This window comes from Monodon monoceros, unplaced genomic scaffold, assembly GCF_005190385.1.
Source record: "Monodon monoceros isolate NGI ecotype Baffin Bay Population unplaced genomic scaffold, NGI_Narwhal_1 Super_Scaffold_16, whole genome shotgun sequence".
Taxonomy (NCBI): Eukaryota; Metazoa; Chordata; class Mammalia; order Artiodactyla; family Monodontidae; genus Monodon; species Monodon monoceros.
The window spans coordinates 62,937,997-62,955,817 of NW_021703772.1; the positions used below are offsets into that span (position 1 = coordinate 62,937,997).

General features: G+C 40.3%; 1 protein-coding gene across 7 annotated transcripts in view; it reads left to right on the forward strand.

The window, feature by feature from the left end:
- ABCB11 (ATP binding cassette subfamily B member 11) overlaps positions 1 to 17,821 on the forward strand; it is a 95,216-nt gene that overhangs the window by 15,260 nt on the left and 62,135 nt on the right. For 5 of the 7 annotated variants that reach the window (XR_003793934.1, XR_003793935.1, XM_029225204.1 and 2 more), the window contains exons 6-8: positions 7,363 to 7,450; positions 8,571 to 8,704; positions 17,376 to 17,547. Coding sequence is in view for 5 of the 7 variants with exons in the window: in XM_029225204.1 (XP_029081037.1) it covers positions 7,363 to 7,450; positions 8,571 to 8,704; positions 17,376 to 17,547 (394 nt within the window). In the remaining 2 variants the exon portion in view is untranslated. The remainder of the gene's footprint in view (positions 1 to 7,362; positions 7,451 to 8,570; positions 8,705 to 17,375; positions 17,548 to 17,821) is intronic. The other 2 variants (XM_029225205.1, XM_029225206.1) reach the window with 1 other exon arrangement.

The window sequence follows — 17,821 nt, forward strand, 5'->3', positions numbered from 1 at the left end:
CTTTCTTTCTTTCTTTCTTTCTTTCTTTCTTTCTTTCTTTCTTTCTTTCTTTCTCTCTTTCTCTCTTTCTCTCTTTCTCTCTTTCTCTCTTTCTCTCTTTCTTTCTTTCTTTCTTTCTTCCTCTCCTCCCTTCTGCTCCTCAGCTGCTGTGGCCACGCCAGATGACTCACTTGATCCCCAGCCTTCTCTCTACAATGGGAATTTCATCATTCCTGTGCTCTAGGACTTGGAATAGGGGCCGTTGGTCTCAGTTAGCAGTTGAGTTTCTGTGGAAGAGTGATGTGGTGCTATGAATAGAAGACAGCCATGCAGAATTAACCAGAGCTCACCATGCTTCTGTTCTGTCTGTGATAAGCCCGACAGGCTGCCTTGTAATCAGTGAGTCTGTAGTGTACACAGAGTTGATTCACTGTCATAGCATGGAATTTGCAGCCTGCCTCATGCTGCCTCAGGGCCAGAACAAGCTCATTTGCATGTATGAACCCACTCAGGTTCAAGAACCAAGGGCAGGGTACATCCTAGCTAGAAAGACACTTGGAATGGCGCCCCCAAGTGAATTTATATTTTTCTCCTTCATTTAAAAATTTTTCTACAGACTTAATTCCAGATTATGATAAATCCTTCTAAATCACTGATGTTCTTCCATAATATTATTTGTTGTTAGCGTCTTTCATTCATTTACTAATTTAACCAAAATTTTTGGAACACCAATTATGTACCAGGAAAATGTGTAAGCATCATGGATACAGTGGTACCTTATGAATCATGGTCCTTGTATTTGTGGAGCTTGGGTCTAGTTGGTGAGACCAATGACCATGCAAATAAGTACGTAGTTATAAACTGGTTAGCACTTGACAGGAAAGTACAGGATAACATACAATGTGCAGAATTAGACTTAACAAATAATAAGCCTACTCATAAGAAATAAATTTCCAATGTCTAAATATGTATATTTCTCTTCTAAATTTGGAAGTAACACTCAGAACAATTTGCGTAAAAGAGAGACTGTCTTCAATGACAGTATTATTATTATTATTATTATTTTGGCTGTACCACGTGGCTTGCAGGATCTTAGTTCCCCAACCAGGGATCGAACCCGAGCCCTCAGCAGTGAAAGCGCAGAGTTCTAACCACTGGACAGCCAGGGAATTCCCAATGACAGTCTTTTAAGTCTTTCATTTATGTTGGGGAACAGAATTGAACGATTTTTACAGAGTGGTATGACTACAAAATGTAAGCTAATCCATTTTCCCCCTTTGAAAAACATCCATTCAGACTTATGTATGATGTAAATTGACCCCAATCATTAATAACGCATGAAGATAAATTCTTCAAGGGAAAATTCCTGAAAGTATATCCTGTTATGTCTTAAAAATTGGAAATAAATGTTAGAGGGACTAAAATTTGAGACATATTTTGTCTCAAATGCTCATAAATATTTATTAGATGAACTAAAGAATGAATCTGCCTTTAACGTCTGCATCACTGGCATCCATTAGAAAGGAATTCACCATGGCTACCCATTACTTTATTCATTTTTACTGGGTCCTATACTTGAGAGTGAGCAAATAATTCAGAGCAAATAGGGGTTTTCAGAAATTCCTTGGCTTTGGCTGAATTCACATGATACCAAACATGTAAATAGATATTTGATTGTGTAGACCACACCTTTCTCAGGCCTTTCCTTTACCAGGAACTCCATCGACGAGTTAAATATTTTAATCGTGAGCTATTATGGTCATTGACATGAATACTGTTTGTGCACTTCTGAATAAATGTTTAGATTTCGTGTGGTAAGATCACTGTGAAAATGGACTTGGGTGGGACAGAAGAGAGGGAGGGGACATTTTCTTACCTGTAAGTAGTAAACATGCCTCCAAAATTACCCAACTCTTTCACAACTTTCTTTCTTGGAAAAAGTATATCATTAAAAGTACAATGTCTCCACCTATTATAATTGGTGTGTTGGTCTTGAACTATACAAGGCAACTCAATGATTTTATCAACATAAGCATGCATGTATAATGTAGGAGCTGGATTTTCTCTTTCATTGTATTGGTTTCCACATATCAATTGTAATCCATTGGATGGAATTTTAGGCTGGAGCCTCCTTCTAAATGGCTCTTGGTGAATAAGGCTAAAAAGGATTACAGAACGTTAGGCCTCCTGATTAGCTTCTCAGAATTTATTTGCTCAGAATAGTCAAATAATAAGGTAACAGAATGAAAGAAGAAGAAAGAAGGAAATTCTTTCTTTCTTTCTTTCTGGCTGTGTTGGGTCTTTGTTGCTGTGCGCGGGCTTTCTCTGGTTGCAGCGAGCCAGGGGCCACTCTTCGTTGCGGTGTGTGGGTTTCTCATTGCAGTGGCTTCTCTTGTTGTGGAGCATGGGCCCTAGGCACATCGGCTTCCGTAGTTGTGGCACGTGGGCTCAGTAGTTGTGGCACACAAGCTCTAGAGCACAGGCTCAGTAGTTGTGGTTGCACGGGCTTAGTTGCTCCATGGCATGTGAGATCTTCCCACGCCAGGGCTCAAACCTGTGTCCCCTGCATTGGCAGGCAGATTCTTAACCACTGCGCCACCAGGGAAGCCCCATATTTTTCTTTTTTTTATCCAGTTAAAGTGTAGACGCTCAAATGGAGGCTACAATGTCTTGTAACTTAATTGTGGAAGTGACATACTATCATTTCTGCCATTTTCTGTTGGTCACACAGACCAGCCCTGGTATAATTTTGGTGAGGATTACACAAGAGTGTGAATACCAGGAGACAAAAACAATCAAGGGCTCCTTGGAGGCTCACTACCACAGCCATTGGGAAGTTTGTGTCCTTACCTGCCCCACATATGGATGCATCGATGCAAAAATCCAAGTCTGTACTTTCTCTTGGATTTCAGTCTATTTTCTTAACAATGTACATTTAGCTTATGCACTCAAGTACTATTTTGAAGTTAGACACTGTAAGACAATGTACTTTGAAAAACAGCTTTATTGAGATACAATTCACATACCATAAAATTCATCCACTTAAAGTATAAAACTCAATAGTTTTTAGTATATCCATAGAGCTGTGCATTCATCACCACAATCAATTTTAGAACATTTTTATTAGCACACAACCCCCCTACCCCATATCCCTTAAATTTCACTCCCCAATTCCCCATCCCCCCTCAGCCCTAGACAACCACTAATCTACTTTCTGTCTCTGTAGATTTGCCTATTTTGGACATTTCATGAAAATGGAATCATATAATATGTGGTCCTTTGTGACTAGCTTTTTTAACTTAGCCTAATGTCTCCAAGGTTCATCCACGTTGTAGCATGAATCATACTTCATTTCTTTTTATTGATGAATAATATTTCATTGTATGGATATAATACATTTATAGTGTGGATATAATGAGTGGATTTATCCATTCATCAGTTGATGGACATTTGAGTTGCTTCCTCTTTTTGGTTATTACAAATGATGCTGCTATGGACATTTATGTACAAGGTTTCCTGTGGACATATGTTTTCAATTCTCTTGAGTATATACCTAGGAGTGGAATTTCTGGGTCATATGATAAATAAATGTTTAACCGTTTGCAGAACTTCCAGACTGTTTTCAAAGTGGCTGTACCATTTTACATTCCCACTAACATGTGTGAGGCTTCCAATTTCTTCACATTCTTACCAACAATTAATAGTATCTATATTTTTAAAAATTAATTAATTAATTAATTTTTGATTGCATTGGGTCTTTGTTACTGCGTGCGGGCTTTCTCTAGTTGTGTTGAGCGGGGGGCTACTCTTCGTTGCGGTGCCCAGGTTTCTCATTGCGGTGGCTTCTCTTGTTGCGGAGCATGGGCTCTAGGCGCAGTGGGCTTCGGTAGCTGTGGCACGCAGGCTCTAGAGTGCAGGCTCAGTAGTTGTGGCGCATGGGCTTAGTTGCTCCGCGGCATGTGAGATCTTCCCGGACCAGGGCTCAAACCCGTGTACCCTGCACTGGCAGGCGGATTCTTAACCACTGTGCCACCAGGGAAGCCCCAGTATCTATATTTTGACTGTAGCTCCAGTAGGCTGAATAATGGCCCCCCAAAATATGTAGGATATCCCTGGAATCTGCAAATGTTACCTTGTATGGAAAAAAGAGTCTATGCAGGTGTGATTAACTTAAAGATCTTGGGTTGGGGGAGATTATACTGGATTACCCAGGTGGGCCCTAAATGCAATCACTAGTATTTTTTAAAGGGACAGTTACCAAAAAGAGGCGGAGGGAGATTTGACTATAGAGAGAAAAAAAGAGGCAAGGTGACTATCGAGGAGGAGTTTGAAGTGATGTCCCAAGCTCAGGAATGCCAGTAGCTACCAGAAGCTGGAAGAGGGAAGAAACAAATTCTTCCCTAGAGCCTTTGGAGAAAGTACAACCCCGTCAGCACCTGAATTTCAACCCAGTGAAGCTGATTTCAGACTTCTGGCCTCCAGAAATGTGAGAAAGATGGAAGTGTGTGTATATATCAAAGGGCAACAAGTGGAATCTTTGAATGATGAGAATATTCTGCTCTTCATTGTATCGGTGTCAACATCCTGGTTGTGATATTGTCCTATAGTTTTGCAAGATGTTACCATTGGGGGAAAACTAGATAAAGGGCATATATAATGTCTCTGTAATATTTCTCACAATTGCATTAGCCATTCTGGCAATATGCTATCCTAGTGTGTGGGTATTCTATAAAGCAACTTTACCCAATGATAAACCATTTGTCCATAGGTCAATGTCCCATGCATTAATGAACATGGACCTTTCAACATTTTGGAAGTAGGATATGGACACATTTCTGCCAGTTTGGGTTGACACTGATATGCACTCTAAGGTTTCAATGCTACTGGGTCTACAGGGCATCAGAACCATTGAAAGGAGTGCTCCTGGTGAGGCAATGCACCTTGTCATAAAGACCTCATATCGTTGTTAAATATCGTTTACCTTTTCCCTCTAATTGTCATTTCTCTCCCCTCTTCTCTCTTCAACAAATGCGTCAGGGGAATCTTAATTTATCCAACTAGGCATGTATCAATTTTGTTTTGTTTTTCTTTCTGTTGAAAAGAAAGACAGTCTGTGGTCCACATCACCTGTAAACTTTACAGAACCCTTACTAGGATTTTATAATCACAAGAGCTTTCCACCATACAGATGATGAAGTCTGATGTGCAGTCAAAGGAACCAAGTTGACGTCCCCTTTTCCTTCCTATCAGTTTTTCTGATAGGTTTGCTCTGTTGTCCCAGAAATAGTCCTAAGTAGTCTTTAAAACTCTAATGACTCTAATGACTTCTTCCCAGAATCAAATAGAAGTGAGTTAACCATTCATCTCTGGGGTGCCTCAGGAGTGAAAACAATCACAAACTACACATGTCCTATCCACACCCCCCGACAGTGATGTAATGCTCCTGAACTTTGCTCCAGTAAATCCCACAGCTGGGTCAGTGCTCAGAGCTCTTAGTCGAGTACAGTCATTCATGACTGGAAGCTGCGTTTTTCACGACAGGCGCTCTCACCTCTGCTTACAGTGTCTGTAGAATAAACGCACCACAGGGAATCTAAGGAAAACTTTTTGACAAATGCTCATAGTTTTCTGTTTTTGGACACCCAAATTTTATTTCACAAACAGAAACCAAGAGTATGCACTCATTTATTTATTTTAAAAAAATTTATTGGGCTATAGTTGCTTTACAATGTTGTGTCAGTTTCTACTGTACAGGAAAGTGAATCAGCTATACGTATACGTATATCCCCTCTTTTTAGGATTTCCTTCCCATTTAGGTCACCGCAAAGCACTGAGTGGAGTTCCCCGTGCTATACAGTAGGTTCTCGTCAGTTATCTATTTTATACATAGTATCAATAGCATATATATTATGCACCCATTTATACATTAGAAGTCTACTCATAAATACTGCATTATACACTCTATACAAAGATACTTAGCTTTTGTAAGGGCCTCTGATCATGGATACTTGTATACAAGTTTATGACTTTCTAGATCTTTTTCATTCTGCGGGTTCCCTTAAATCATCATGAAAGACTGGGAATGTGTTGAACACAGACATATTAACTGGTTTGGAGATTGTCAGAGGGGTTGACCAAGGCAGTTGTTTCCCTTACTCATTAGTATTTTGCAAGTGAAAGAAAAGTCAAGAAACATTCACTGAGTACCTACTTAATGTGTAAGGTATTGTACCAGGCTTCGGGAGTGAGAGCAAGCAGCTTACCTAGTCTTTGCTGTCAAGTAGCTTGCAATTTACCAGCAAGAGAAACATGAATATACTCAATATAAATATATTCAATAAAAATATTGAATAATAGTGCAAGATGGCAAAAAAATCTGCCATGGAATAATAGTTCGTTCTGAATTAAATAAATTATACTTAAATACTTGGTCTGAGTTCAGTAGAGGGAGAGACAATTCAAGCTTGGGTCACAAAAGGAAGGGCTGATAGAAAGCAGAAAGCTGGTAGGCTGAGAGCATCTAGGCTAAAGATGCTACTTTCTGATTCTCTAAAGAAATGGACATCATCTAGCTTATCCCTGAGGATCGGGTATATCAACAACAAATATGTTAATTTTTTAATGATAAAATTTCTTATTTCCCGAAAGCGATTTCAGAATCATTTTTTCTCCCCTCCCTGCCCCTGCCAATTCCAAACCCTGTGTCGCAGTGTGATACTTGTAATGGGAAAATACTGTGTAGTTTTCTTGCTTTCCCACAAGTTCTTTGACTTCAGCCTTAGAAATTGTCCTGGGGAGCGAGGATTCCTGGGCTGTGGTCAGCACAAAGACTGGGTTAATAAAATGTTTTTCTCTCTCTATGGGAAGATGGCACACACATTTCTCCTAGTGTTACTCTGAGAGAGGAAGGAGTTGAAAAGCTGGCTTAAGATTGCTGGACAGGTAACAGTAAGCCTCCTGATTTACAGCACACATCTCTCTACCTGTGCCTTTCCAGACACTTGTCTGGCTTTTTAGAACATTTCTCTAGCTGTGATTGCACTACCACTAATGATGAGCATGAGTGAAAGGGGCCTCAGTGGATAGAGCTCTGGGCTGCCATCTAGGGTCCCCTGTCTTCCAACAAATGCCCATGAATTATTTCACAACCCTCGCATCTCTACCTGTAAAAATGAAGGAGGTAGGCATCTTTGCTATGATGGATACCATGAGGTCTGTTTGGGGATTTGGATTGATTGCAATTCTACACAGGTAAAACGCCTTACCCATATTTAATAGAAACATACAATATGTATATTTTAAATTCCTCTGTACTCACAAATGCAATCTTTGTTAGCTAGATCCTACCTGTGAGTCTTACCATTTTTTCCCCCTCTTTTGAAGGTTTCTGGACATTGAAAGTGAAATGGTCAAGTTTGCCAGTTACTATGCTGGCATCGCTGTCGCGGTACTTGTCACAGGATATATTCAAGTTAGTGACGCCTCCATTTTATTTATAGATCAGCAGCTGGGTTCAAAGACGTGACAATGAAATGCAAAGTGTGTTCTTTAAAGCTATTCAGAAGCCCCAAGGACTACAGCTTTATTTCAGACAGACAATAGACGGTGGGGAAGGATTCTTCCTCTCAGTTGGGGAGGAACGCTTGTCCAGAGAAATGGAGAATAGACTTTTAGCTCCAGTGTCTTGTTCTCCCCTGCCCTCCCTGCTTCATCCTCTCGTCTAAACTCAGAAATAGACAGCTGTGGGTGTGTTCGTACAGGGAGAGCAAGTACGAACCTTCTTCGTACCTGGAAAAAGCTGGGAGTGGGGAGTTGGAGGAAAGCTTGACTTTCTTTTTCTCTGTTTTTGCTAAAGTCACACCAAACTGCAGTCCAACCCAAGTTCTGTAAACTGAATCCATATTCTAGATTTCAGTTATGCGAGGGCTTGGAGTTAACTCTTATTAAGGAAGAAAAGTATTTCACCTTTTTCCTACTAACATAGGAAAAATAATAAATCCCCCCTACTCTCCATTCACTTAAGAATTCCAGGAAGTTAGTGTTAGTTGTAAAGAGAAATGAGTCAATTTTCACCATTCTGGCACTGGAGTTTTAATGACAGTCTTATTTTGCTTGCATGGGGGAAACTGTCAGCAAGATTCCCTGCTTATGTCATAATGTTTGTCTTCCTTTCTCTGAAAGTCATTGTCCAACAGCTGGAAAACAATGTATGAATGCTTATTGGAAGGCTTCTCAGGGGAAAAATTCATCAGAAGTGGCATGCAAAAGTAGTGATTTAAGAGCAATAATTTATTTTTGGTGTGATAAGCCTTCTTTTACACATGAGGGAAGTGAAGCTTAATACGGTTAACCCTGCAAGTGGCCGAGCTGGATTCAAACCCAAGCCTCTGGCTTCCCTGTTTACAGTGGATCGGCTCAGCCCCACTTTCAGCAGATGTCAGAGCTCACAACTTAATTCCCAACAAGAGGCATGTTGTGAATTACTTTTGTCCTTTTCTCAACTGTCATAGTGAAAATATTTTCTTCTGAAAAGAGAAGGAATTAATGACTATTTTTATCACAATGCTAAACATTTCTTGCTCCATTTACAGATATGCTTTTGGGTAATTGCTGCAGCTCGCCAGATACAGAAACTAAGAAAACTGTACTTTAGGAGAATAATGAGAATGGAAATAGGATGGTTCGACTGCAATTCAGTGGGAGAGCTGAATACAAGATTTTCTGAGTAAGTGGCTGGTAGGACATTTTAATGAATGTGTGATTTTTCGCTAATGAAACACTTGTTTCCAAATTAAATAACAATTGGAAACACATTTTCGGTTCTTTTGATGCATTTTGTCTCTTAAGTTGCGCTTTTATAGGGAGCATGGCTTTTTTCATAGGTTTCATGGCTTCAACAAAATGACTTTTTTTTTTTAACATCTTTATTGGAGTATAATCGCTTTACAATGGTGTGTTAGTTTCTGCTTTATAGCAAAGTGAATCAGCTATACATATACATATATCCCATATCTCCTCCCTCTTGCGTCTCCCTCCCACCCTCCCTATCCCACCCCTCTAGGTGGTCACAAAGCACCGAGCTGATCTCCCTGTGTTATGCGGCTGCTTCCCACTAGCTATCTACCTTAGGTTTGGTAGTGTATATATGTCCATGCAACTCTCTCACTTTGTCCCAGCTTATACTTCCCCCTCCCTGTATTCTCAAGTCCATTCTCTAGTGGGTCTGAGTCTTTATTTCATTCCTGAGCCTAGGTTCTTCATGACGATTATTTTTTTGTTGTTTTTTAGATTCCATATATATGTGTTAGCATACGGTATTTGTTTTTCTCTTTCTGACATACTTCACTCTGTATGACAGACTCTAGGTTCATCCACTTCAGTATGAAAAACTCAATTTCGTTTCTTTTTATGGCTGAGTAGTATTCCATTGTACATATGTGCCACATCTTCTTTATCCATTCATCTGTCGATGGACACTTAGGTTGCTTCCATGTCCTGGCTATTGTAAATAGAGCTGCAATGAACATTTTGGTACATGACACTTTTTGAATTATGGCTTTCTCAGGGTATATGCCCAGTAGTGGGATGGCTGGGTCGTATGATAGTTCTATATTAAGTTGTAAAGGACCCTCCATACTGTTCTCCATAGTGGCTCTATCAATTTACATTCCCACCAACAGTGCAAGAGGGTTCCCTTTTCTCCACACCCTCTCTAGCATTTATTGTTTGTAGATATTTTCATGATGGCCATTCTGGCTGGTGTGAGATGATATCTCATTGTAGTTTTGATTTGAATTTCTCTAATGATTAATGATGTTGAGCATTCTTTCATGTGTTTGTTGGCCATCTGTATATCTTCTTTGGAGAAATGTCTATTTAGATCTTCTGACCATTTTTGGATTGTGTTGTTTGTTTTTTGATATTGAGCTGCATGAGCTGCTTGTAAATTTTGGAGATGAATCCTTTGTCAGTTGCTTCATTTGCAAATATTTTCTGCCATTCTGAGTGTTGTCTTTTCGTCTGGTTTATGGTTTTCTTTGCTCTGCAAAAGCTTTTAAGTTTCATTAGATCCCATTTGCTTATTTTTGTTTTTATTTCCATTACTCTAGGAGGTGGGTCAAAAAGGATCTTGCAGTGATTTATGTCATAGAGTGTTCTGCCTATGTTTTCCTCTAAGAGTTTGATAGTGTCTGGCCTTACATTTAGGTCTTTAATCCATTTTGAGTTTATTTTTGTGTATGGTGTTAGGGAGTGCTAAATTTCATTCTTTTACATGTAGCTGTCCAGTTTTCCCAGCACCACTTATTGAAGAGGCTGTCTTTTCTCCACTGTATATTCTTGCCTCCTTTATCAAAGATAAGGTGACCATATGTGCGTGGGTTTATCTCTGGGCTTTCTATCTTGTTCCATTGATCTATATTTCTGTTTTTGTGCCAGTACCATACTGTCTTGATTACTGTAGCTTTGTAGTATAGTCTGAAGTCAGGGAGCCTGATTCCTCCAACTCTGTTTTTCTTTCTTAAGATTCCTGTGGCTATTCGGGGTGTTTTGTGTTTCCATACAAATTGTGAAATTTTTTATTCTAGTTCTGTGAAAAATACCAGTGGTAGCTTGATAGGGATTGCATTGAATCTGTAGATTGCTTTGGGTAGTAGAGTCATTTTCACAATATTGATTCTTCCAATCCAAGAACATGGTATATCTCTCCATCTATTTGTATCATCTTTAATTTCTTTCATCAGTGTCTTATCATTTTCTGCATACAGGTCTTTTGTCTCCTTAGGTAGGTTTATTCCTAGATATTTTATTCTCCTTGTTGCAATGGTAAATGGGAGTGTTTTCTTCACTTTCAGATTTTTCATCATTAGTGTATAGGAATGCAAGAGATTTCTGTACATTAATTTTATATCCTGCTACTTTATCAAATCCATTGATTAGCTCTAGTAGTTTTCTGGTAGCATCTTTAGGATTCTCTATGTATAGTATCACATCATCTGCAAACAGAGACAGCTTTACTTCTTCTTTTCTGATTTGGATTCCTTTTCTTTATTTTCTCTGATTGCTGTGGTTAAAACTTCCAAAACTATGTTGAATAGTAGTGGTGAGAATGGGCAACCTTGTCTTTTTCCTGATCTTAGTGGAAATGGTTTCAGGTTTTCACCATTGAGGATGATGTTGGCTGTGGGTTTGTCATGTATGGCCTTTATTATATTGAGGTAAGAAGTTCCCTCTATACCTACTTTCTGGAGAGTTTTTATCATAAATGGCTGTTGAATTTTGTCAAAAGCTTTCTCTGCATCTGTTGAGATGATCCTATGGTTTTTGTCCTTCAGCTTGTTAGTATGGTGTTTCACATTGATTGATTTGCATACATTGAAGAATCCTTGCATTACTGGGATAAACCCCACTTGATCATGGTGTATGATCCTTTTAATGTGCTGTTGGATTCTGTTTGCTAGTATTTTGTTGAGGATTTTTGCATCTATGTTCATCAGTGATATTGGCCTGTAGTTTTCTTTTTTTGTGGCATCTTTATCTGGTTTTGGTATCAGGGTGATGGTGGCCTTGTAGAATGAGTTTGGGAGTGTTCCTCCCTCTGCTATATTTTGGAAGAGTTTGAGAAGGATAGGTGTTAGCTCTTCTCTAAATGTTTGATAGAATTCCCCTGTGAAGCCATCTGGTCCTGGGCTTTTGTTTGTTGGAAGATTTTTAATCACAGTTTCAATTACAGTGCTTGTCATTGGTCTGTTCATATTTTCTATTTCTTCCTGGTTCAGTCTCGGAAGGTTGTGCATTTCTAAGAATTTGTCCATTTCTTCCAGGTTGTCCATTTTATTGGCATAGAGTTGCTTGTAGTAATCTGTCATGATCCTTTGTATTTCTGCAGTGTCAGTTGTTACTTCTCCTTTTTCATTTCTAATTCTATTCATTTGAGTCTTCTCCCTTTTTTTTGATGAGTCTGGCTAATGGTTTGTCAATTTTGTTTATCTTCTCAAAGAACCAGCTTTTAGTTTTATTGATCTTTGCTATTGTTTCCTTCATTTCTTTTTCATTTATTTCTGATCTGATCTTCATGATCTCTTTCCTTCTGCTAACTTTGGGGTATTTTTGTTCTTCTTTCTCTAATTGCTTTAGGTGTAAGGTTAGGTTGTTTATTTGAGATGTTTCTTGTTTCCTAAGGTAGGACTGTATTGCTATAAACTTCCCTCATAGAACTGCTTTTGCTGCATCCCATAGGTTGTGGGTCATCATGTTTTCATTGTCATTTGTTTCTAGGTATTTTTTGATTTCCTCTTTGATTTCTTCAGTGATCTGTTGGTTATTAAGTAGTGTATTGTTTAGCCTCCATTTGTATTTTTACAGATTTTTTCCTGTAATTGATATCTAGTCTCACAGCATTATGGTCGGAAAAGATACTTGATACGATTTCAATTTTCTTAAATTTACCAAGGCTTGATTTGTGACCCAAGATATGATCTATCCTGGAGAATGTTCCATGAGCACTTGAGCAGAATGTGTATTCTGTTGTTTTTGGATGTAATATCCTATAAATATCAATTAAGTCCATCTTGTTTAATGTATCATTTAAAGCTTGTGTTTCCTTATTTATTTCCATTTTGGATGATCTGTCCATTGGTGAAAGTGGGGTGTTAAAGTCCCCTACTATGATTGTGTTACTGTGGATTTCCCCTTTTATGGCTCTTAGTATTTGTCTTATATATTGAGGTGCTCCTATGTTGGGTGCATAAATATTTACAATTGTTATAACTTCTTCTTGGATTGATCCCTTGATCATTATGTAGTGTCCTTGTCTCTTGTAATAGTCTTTATTTAAAGTCTATTTTGTCTGCTATGAGAATTGCTACACCAGCTTTCTTTTGATTTCCATTTGCATGGAATATCTTTCTCCATACCCTCACTTTCAGTCTGTATGTGTCCCTAGGTTTGAACTGGGTCTCTTGTAGACAGCATATATATGGGTCTTGTTTTTGTATCCATTCAGCCAATCTAAGTCTTTTGGTTGGAGCATTTAATCCATTGACATTTAAGGTAATTATCAATATGTATGTTCCTATTCCCATTTTCTTAATTGTTCTGGGTTTGTTATTGTAGGTCTTTTCCTTGTCTTGTGTTTCCTGTCTAGAGAAGTTCCTTTAGCATTTGTTGTAAAGCTGGTTTGGTGGTGCTGAGTTCTCTTAGCTTTTGCTTGTCTGTAAAGGTTTTAATTTCTCCATCGAATCTGAATGAGATCCTTGCCGGGTAGAGTTATCTTGGTTGTAGGTTTTTTTCCTTCATCACTTTAAATATGTCCTGCCACACCCTTCTGGCTTGCAGGGTTTCTGCTGAAACATCAGCTGTTCACCTTATGGGGATTCCCTTGTGTGTTATTTGTTGTTTTTCCCTTGCTGCTTTTAATACTTTTTCTTTGTATTTAATTTTTGATTAATATGTGTCTTGGCATGTTTCTCCTTTGATTTATCCTGTATGGGACTCTCTGTGCTTCCTGGGCTTGATTAACTATTTCCTTTCCCATATTGGGGAAGTTTTCAACTATAATCTCTTCAAATATTTTCTCAGTTCCTTTCTTTTTCTCTTCCTCTTCTGGGACCCCTATAATTCGAATGTTGGTGCGTTTAATGTTGTCCCAGAGGTCTCTGAGACTGTCCTCAGTTCTTTTCATTCTTGTTTCTTTATTCTGCTCTGAGGTAGTTATTTCCACTATTTTCTCTTCCAGGTCACTTATCTGTTCTTCTGCCTCAGTTATTCTGCTATTGATCCCATTTAGAGTATTTTTAATTTCATTTATTGTGTTGTTCATCACTGTTTCTTTGCTCTTTATTTCTTCTAGTTCCTTGTTAAACGTTTCTTGTATTTTCTCCATCCTGTTTCCAAGATTTTGGATCATCTTTCCTATCATTGTTCTGAATTCTTTTTCAGGTAGACTGCCTATTTCCTCTTCATTTGTTAGGTCTGGTGTGTTTTTGCCTTACTCCTTCATCTGCTGTGTGTTTTTCTGTCTTCTCATTTTGCTTAACTTATTGTGTTTGGAATCTCCTTTTCACAGGCTGCAGGTTCGTAGTTCCCCTTATTTTTGGTGTCTGTCCCCAGTGGCTAAGGTTGGTTCAGTGGGTTGTGTAGGCTTCCTGGTGGAGGGGACTAGTGCCTGTGTTCTGGTGGATGAGGCTTGATTTTGTCTTTCTGGTGGGCAGGTCCACGTCTGGTGGTGTGTTTTGGGGTGTCTGTGGCCTTATTATGATATTAGGCAGCCTCTGTGCTAATGGATGGGGTTGTTTTCCTGTCTTGCTAGTTGTTTGGCATAGGGTGTCCAGCACTGTAGCTTGCTGGTCGTTGAGTGAAGCTGGGTCTTGGTGTTGAGATGGAGATCTCTGGGAGATTTTGGCCGTTTGATATTATGTGGAGTTGGAAGGTCTCTTGTGGACCAGCGTCCTGAACTTGGCTCTCCCACCTCAGAGGCACAGCCCTGACACCTGGCTAGAGCACCAAGAGCCTGTCATCCACACGGAAAAAGAGAAAAAGGGGGAAAAAAAAGTATATATATATATATATAGTTGCTGCCAGAGTCCACCTCCTCAATTTGGGATGATTCGTTGTCTATTCAGGTATTCCAGAGATGCAGGGTACATCAAGTTGATGTGGAGATTTAATCCGCTGCTCCTGGGGCTGCTCAAGAGATTTCCCTTTCTCTTCTTTGTTCGCACAGCTCCTGGGTTTCAGCTTTGGATTTGGCCCCACCTCTGCGTGTAGGTCGCCTGAGGGCGTTTGTTCTTCCCTCAGACAGGACGGGGTTAAAGGAGCAGCTGATTCGGGGGCTCTAGGTCACTCAGGCCGGGGGGAGGGAGGGGCACGGATGCTGGGTGAGCCTGCGGCGGCACAGGCCAGCGTGACGTTGCGCCGGCGTGACGTTGCGCCGGCGTGACGTTGCACCAGCCTTAGACGTGCCGTGCGTTCTTCCGGGGAAGTTGTCCCTGGATCCCGGGACCCTGGCAGTGGCGGGCTGCACAGGCTCCCCGGAAGGGGAGGTGTGGAGAGTGACCTGTGCTCGCACACAGGCTTCTTGGTGGCTGCAGCAGCAGCCTTAGCGTCTCATGCCCGTCTCTAGGGTCCGCACTTTTAGCCGCGGCTCGCGCCCGTCTCTGGAGCTCCTTTAAGCAGCGCTTTTAATCCCCTCTCCTCGCGCATTAGGAAACAAAGAGGCAAGAAAAAGTCTCTTGCCTCTTCGGCAGGTCCAGACTTTTTCCCGGACTCCCTCCCGGCTAGCCGTGGCGCACTGGCCCCTTCAGGCTGTGTTCACGCCGCCAGTCCTCTCCCGGCGCTGCGACCAAAGCCCGAGCCTCAGCTCCCAGTCCCGCCCGCCCCGGCGGTGAGCAGACAAGCCTCTCGGGCTGGTGAGTGCCGGTCGGCCCTGATCCTCTGTGCGGGTATCTCCCCGCTTTGCCCTCCGCACCCCTGTTGCTGTGCTCTCCTCCGCGGCTCCGAAGCTTTCCCCCTCCGCCACCCGCAGTCTCCACCCACGAAGCGGCTTCCTAGTGTGTGGAAACTTTTCCTCCTTCACGGCTCCCTCCCACTGGTGCAGGCCCCGTCCCTATCCTTTTGTCTCTGGTTTTTCTTTTTTCTTTTGCCCTACCCAGGTACGTGAGGAGTTTCTTGCCTTTCAGGAGGTCTGAGGTCTTCTGCCAGCGTTCAGCGGGTGTTCTGTAGGAGTTGTTCCACATGTAGATGTATTTCTGATGTATTTGTGGGGAGGAAGGTGATCTCCGCATCTTACTCTTCCGCCATCTTGAAGCTCCTCCAAAATGACTTAAAAATTGAAAGTCGGGGTACTATAATTTGGTTTGTAGGTCCTGGACTAAAGTACTAGAAATGAAGTATTATAGAAGAGAGTTTAAAGGATGTAGGGTTATTTGATCTTGAAAGAGGAAATTGAGGGATGTCACAATCTGTGTACCCATAAGGAAAACAATATGATTAGAAAGAATTATCTTGCTTTGCCTGTTGACATAATTTCCACATATAATGACAAAAAAAAATTCAAAATAGTTTGAGAAAGATTCAAACTGAAAAACTAGATTTAAATCCAGTTTACACCTAAATACTATTTTGGGTCTTTAATAGTGCCCCCCCCGCCATAATTTTTGAATGAGCTCTGAGTACCGTTGAACCGTGTTGAATTTAAGTTTGAGGTCCAATGAAAGACAGCTAGTGTGTAGTGTAGTGAAGATAAAAGCAGACTGAATGTTGGGGCCCCTACCGTCCAGCACTCATTCTGCCCTTTACTTACTTTGACCTTGAACAGATACTTAAGCTTGCTAGAATACAATTGTGTAATCTCTCTGTAATGTCTAAGGTCCTTTTTTGCTATCAAGTCCTGAGCCTTGTTTGCTCCATCTGGACCAGAGATTATGGGAATGTTTCCAGGAATATGAATTTAATGTAATGATAGTCAACCAATACTCTAGAGCACTTACCCTATGCAAGGCATAAAGATATACCACAGAGCTCCTGATCTCAAGGAACTTACAGCCTAGTAGGAGGGATAAAGGGTTCAAGCAAATAATCAGAGCTAACATACATTGATTGTTTACTATATGCTAGGCACTGGTCTACATATTGGGTTGGCCAAAATGTTCGTTCGGATTTTCCATATGTTACAGAAAAACCCGAACGAACTTTTGGGCCAACCCAATACTTTACGTGTATTAACTAATCCTCACTGCTACCGACTGAGGTAGGTTCTGTTTTTATCCGCATTTTATAGATGAGGAAACTGAGACACAGAAAGGCCAAGTAACTTGCCCAAGAACAGCTTGTGTTTAAATTCAGAGTCTGGCTCCAGAGTCTGTGCTGTTAACCACAATTCTATACTGCGTATAAGCAGAAAGGAATAATTACATACACATACATATACACATGTATACAGATTAATTACATTGCTATGGTAACACAGGAAAGAAGTTATTACTTCTCCCTGGGGGATTATATAAATTTTTATGAAATAGGTGGTATGTGAGTAGAACCTTGAGGCTGAAAAGATTTAGCAGGTATAAAGGAAAGAAGGGCTGTTTAGGACAAACCAAGGATATTAGCTTTAAGAAAGAAAGGGACAAATAAGAGGGTTTCCAAAAGTCTTTGCCTATGTTGAATGAACACCAGTCAGGAAAACTGGATTAAGGACACACTCCCTTGGCTATGAGGAGAGAGGCTTGCTGCCCTCCCAAGCTGCAGCAAAATTTCCAAGATGTGAGAAGCTATTAAGTTTCCCAAGGGCAATGGGGTACAGAAATAGGAGTGTTTAGAAAGGAAAGATTGTACTTTCTCAGCAAGATATTGAATTGACCAAATTCAGTTTTAGTGACCAAAGCCTCTCTTGTTTCTAGTGATATTAACAAAATCAATGATGCCATTGCCGACCAAATGGCCATTTTCATTCAGCGCATGACCACGAGCGTCTGTGGGTTCCTGCTGGGATTTTACCGGGGTTGGAAACTGACCTTGGTTATTATCTCTGTCAGCCCTCTCATTGGGATTGGAGCAGCCGTCATTGGTCTGGTAAGAATGTCTTCTCACTTCTCTCCATGGGAAGACTTTTGCACTGAGAAACAGCCAAAAATGTGAAGCTTGATTCCCTTCTCCTGAGTATGTTTAGTCAACATCATTATCACCATTTTGATTTATTTTGTTTGATTATTACTCAGTATCAAATAACATTCCATTATTAGATTAGGGATTAATAATGTTTTAATAACACAAATATTATTGTATTAATAACAATAACAACTACGTTAATTGAATATTTACTATTTTGCCAGGCAGTATTAGGAGC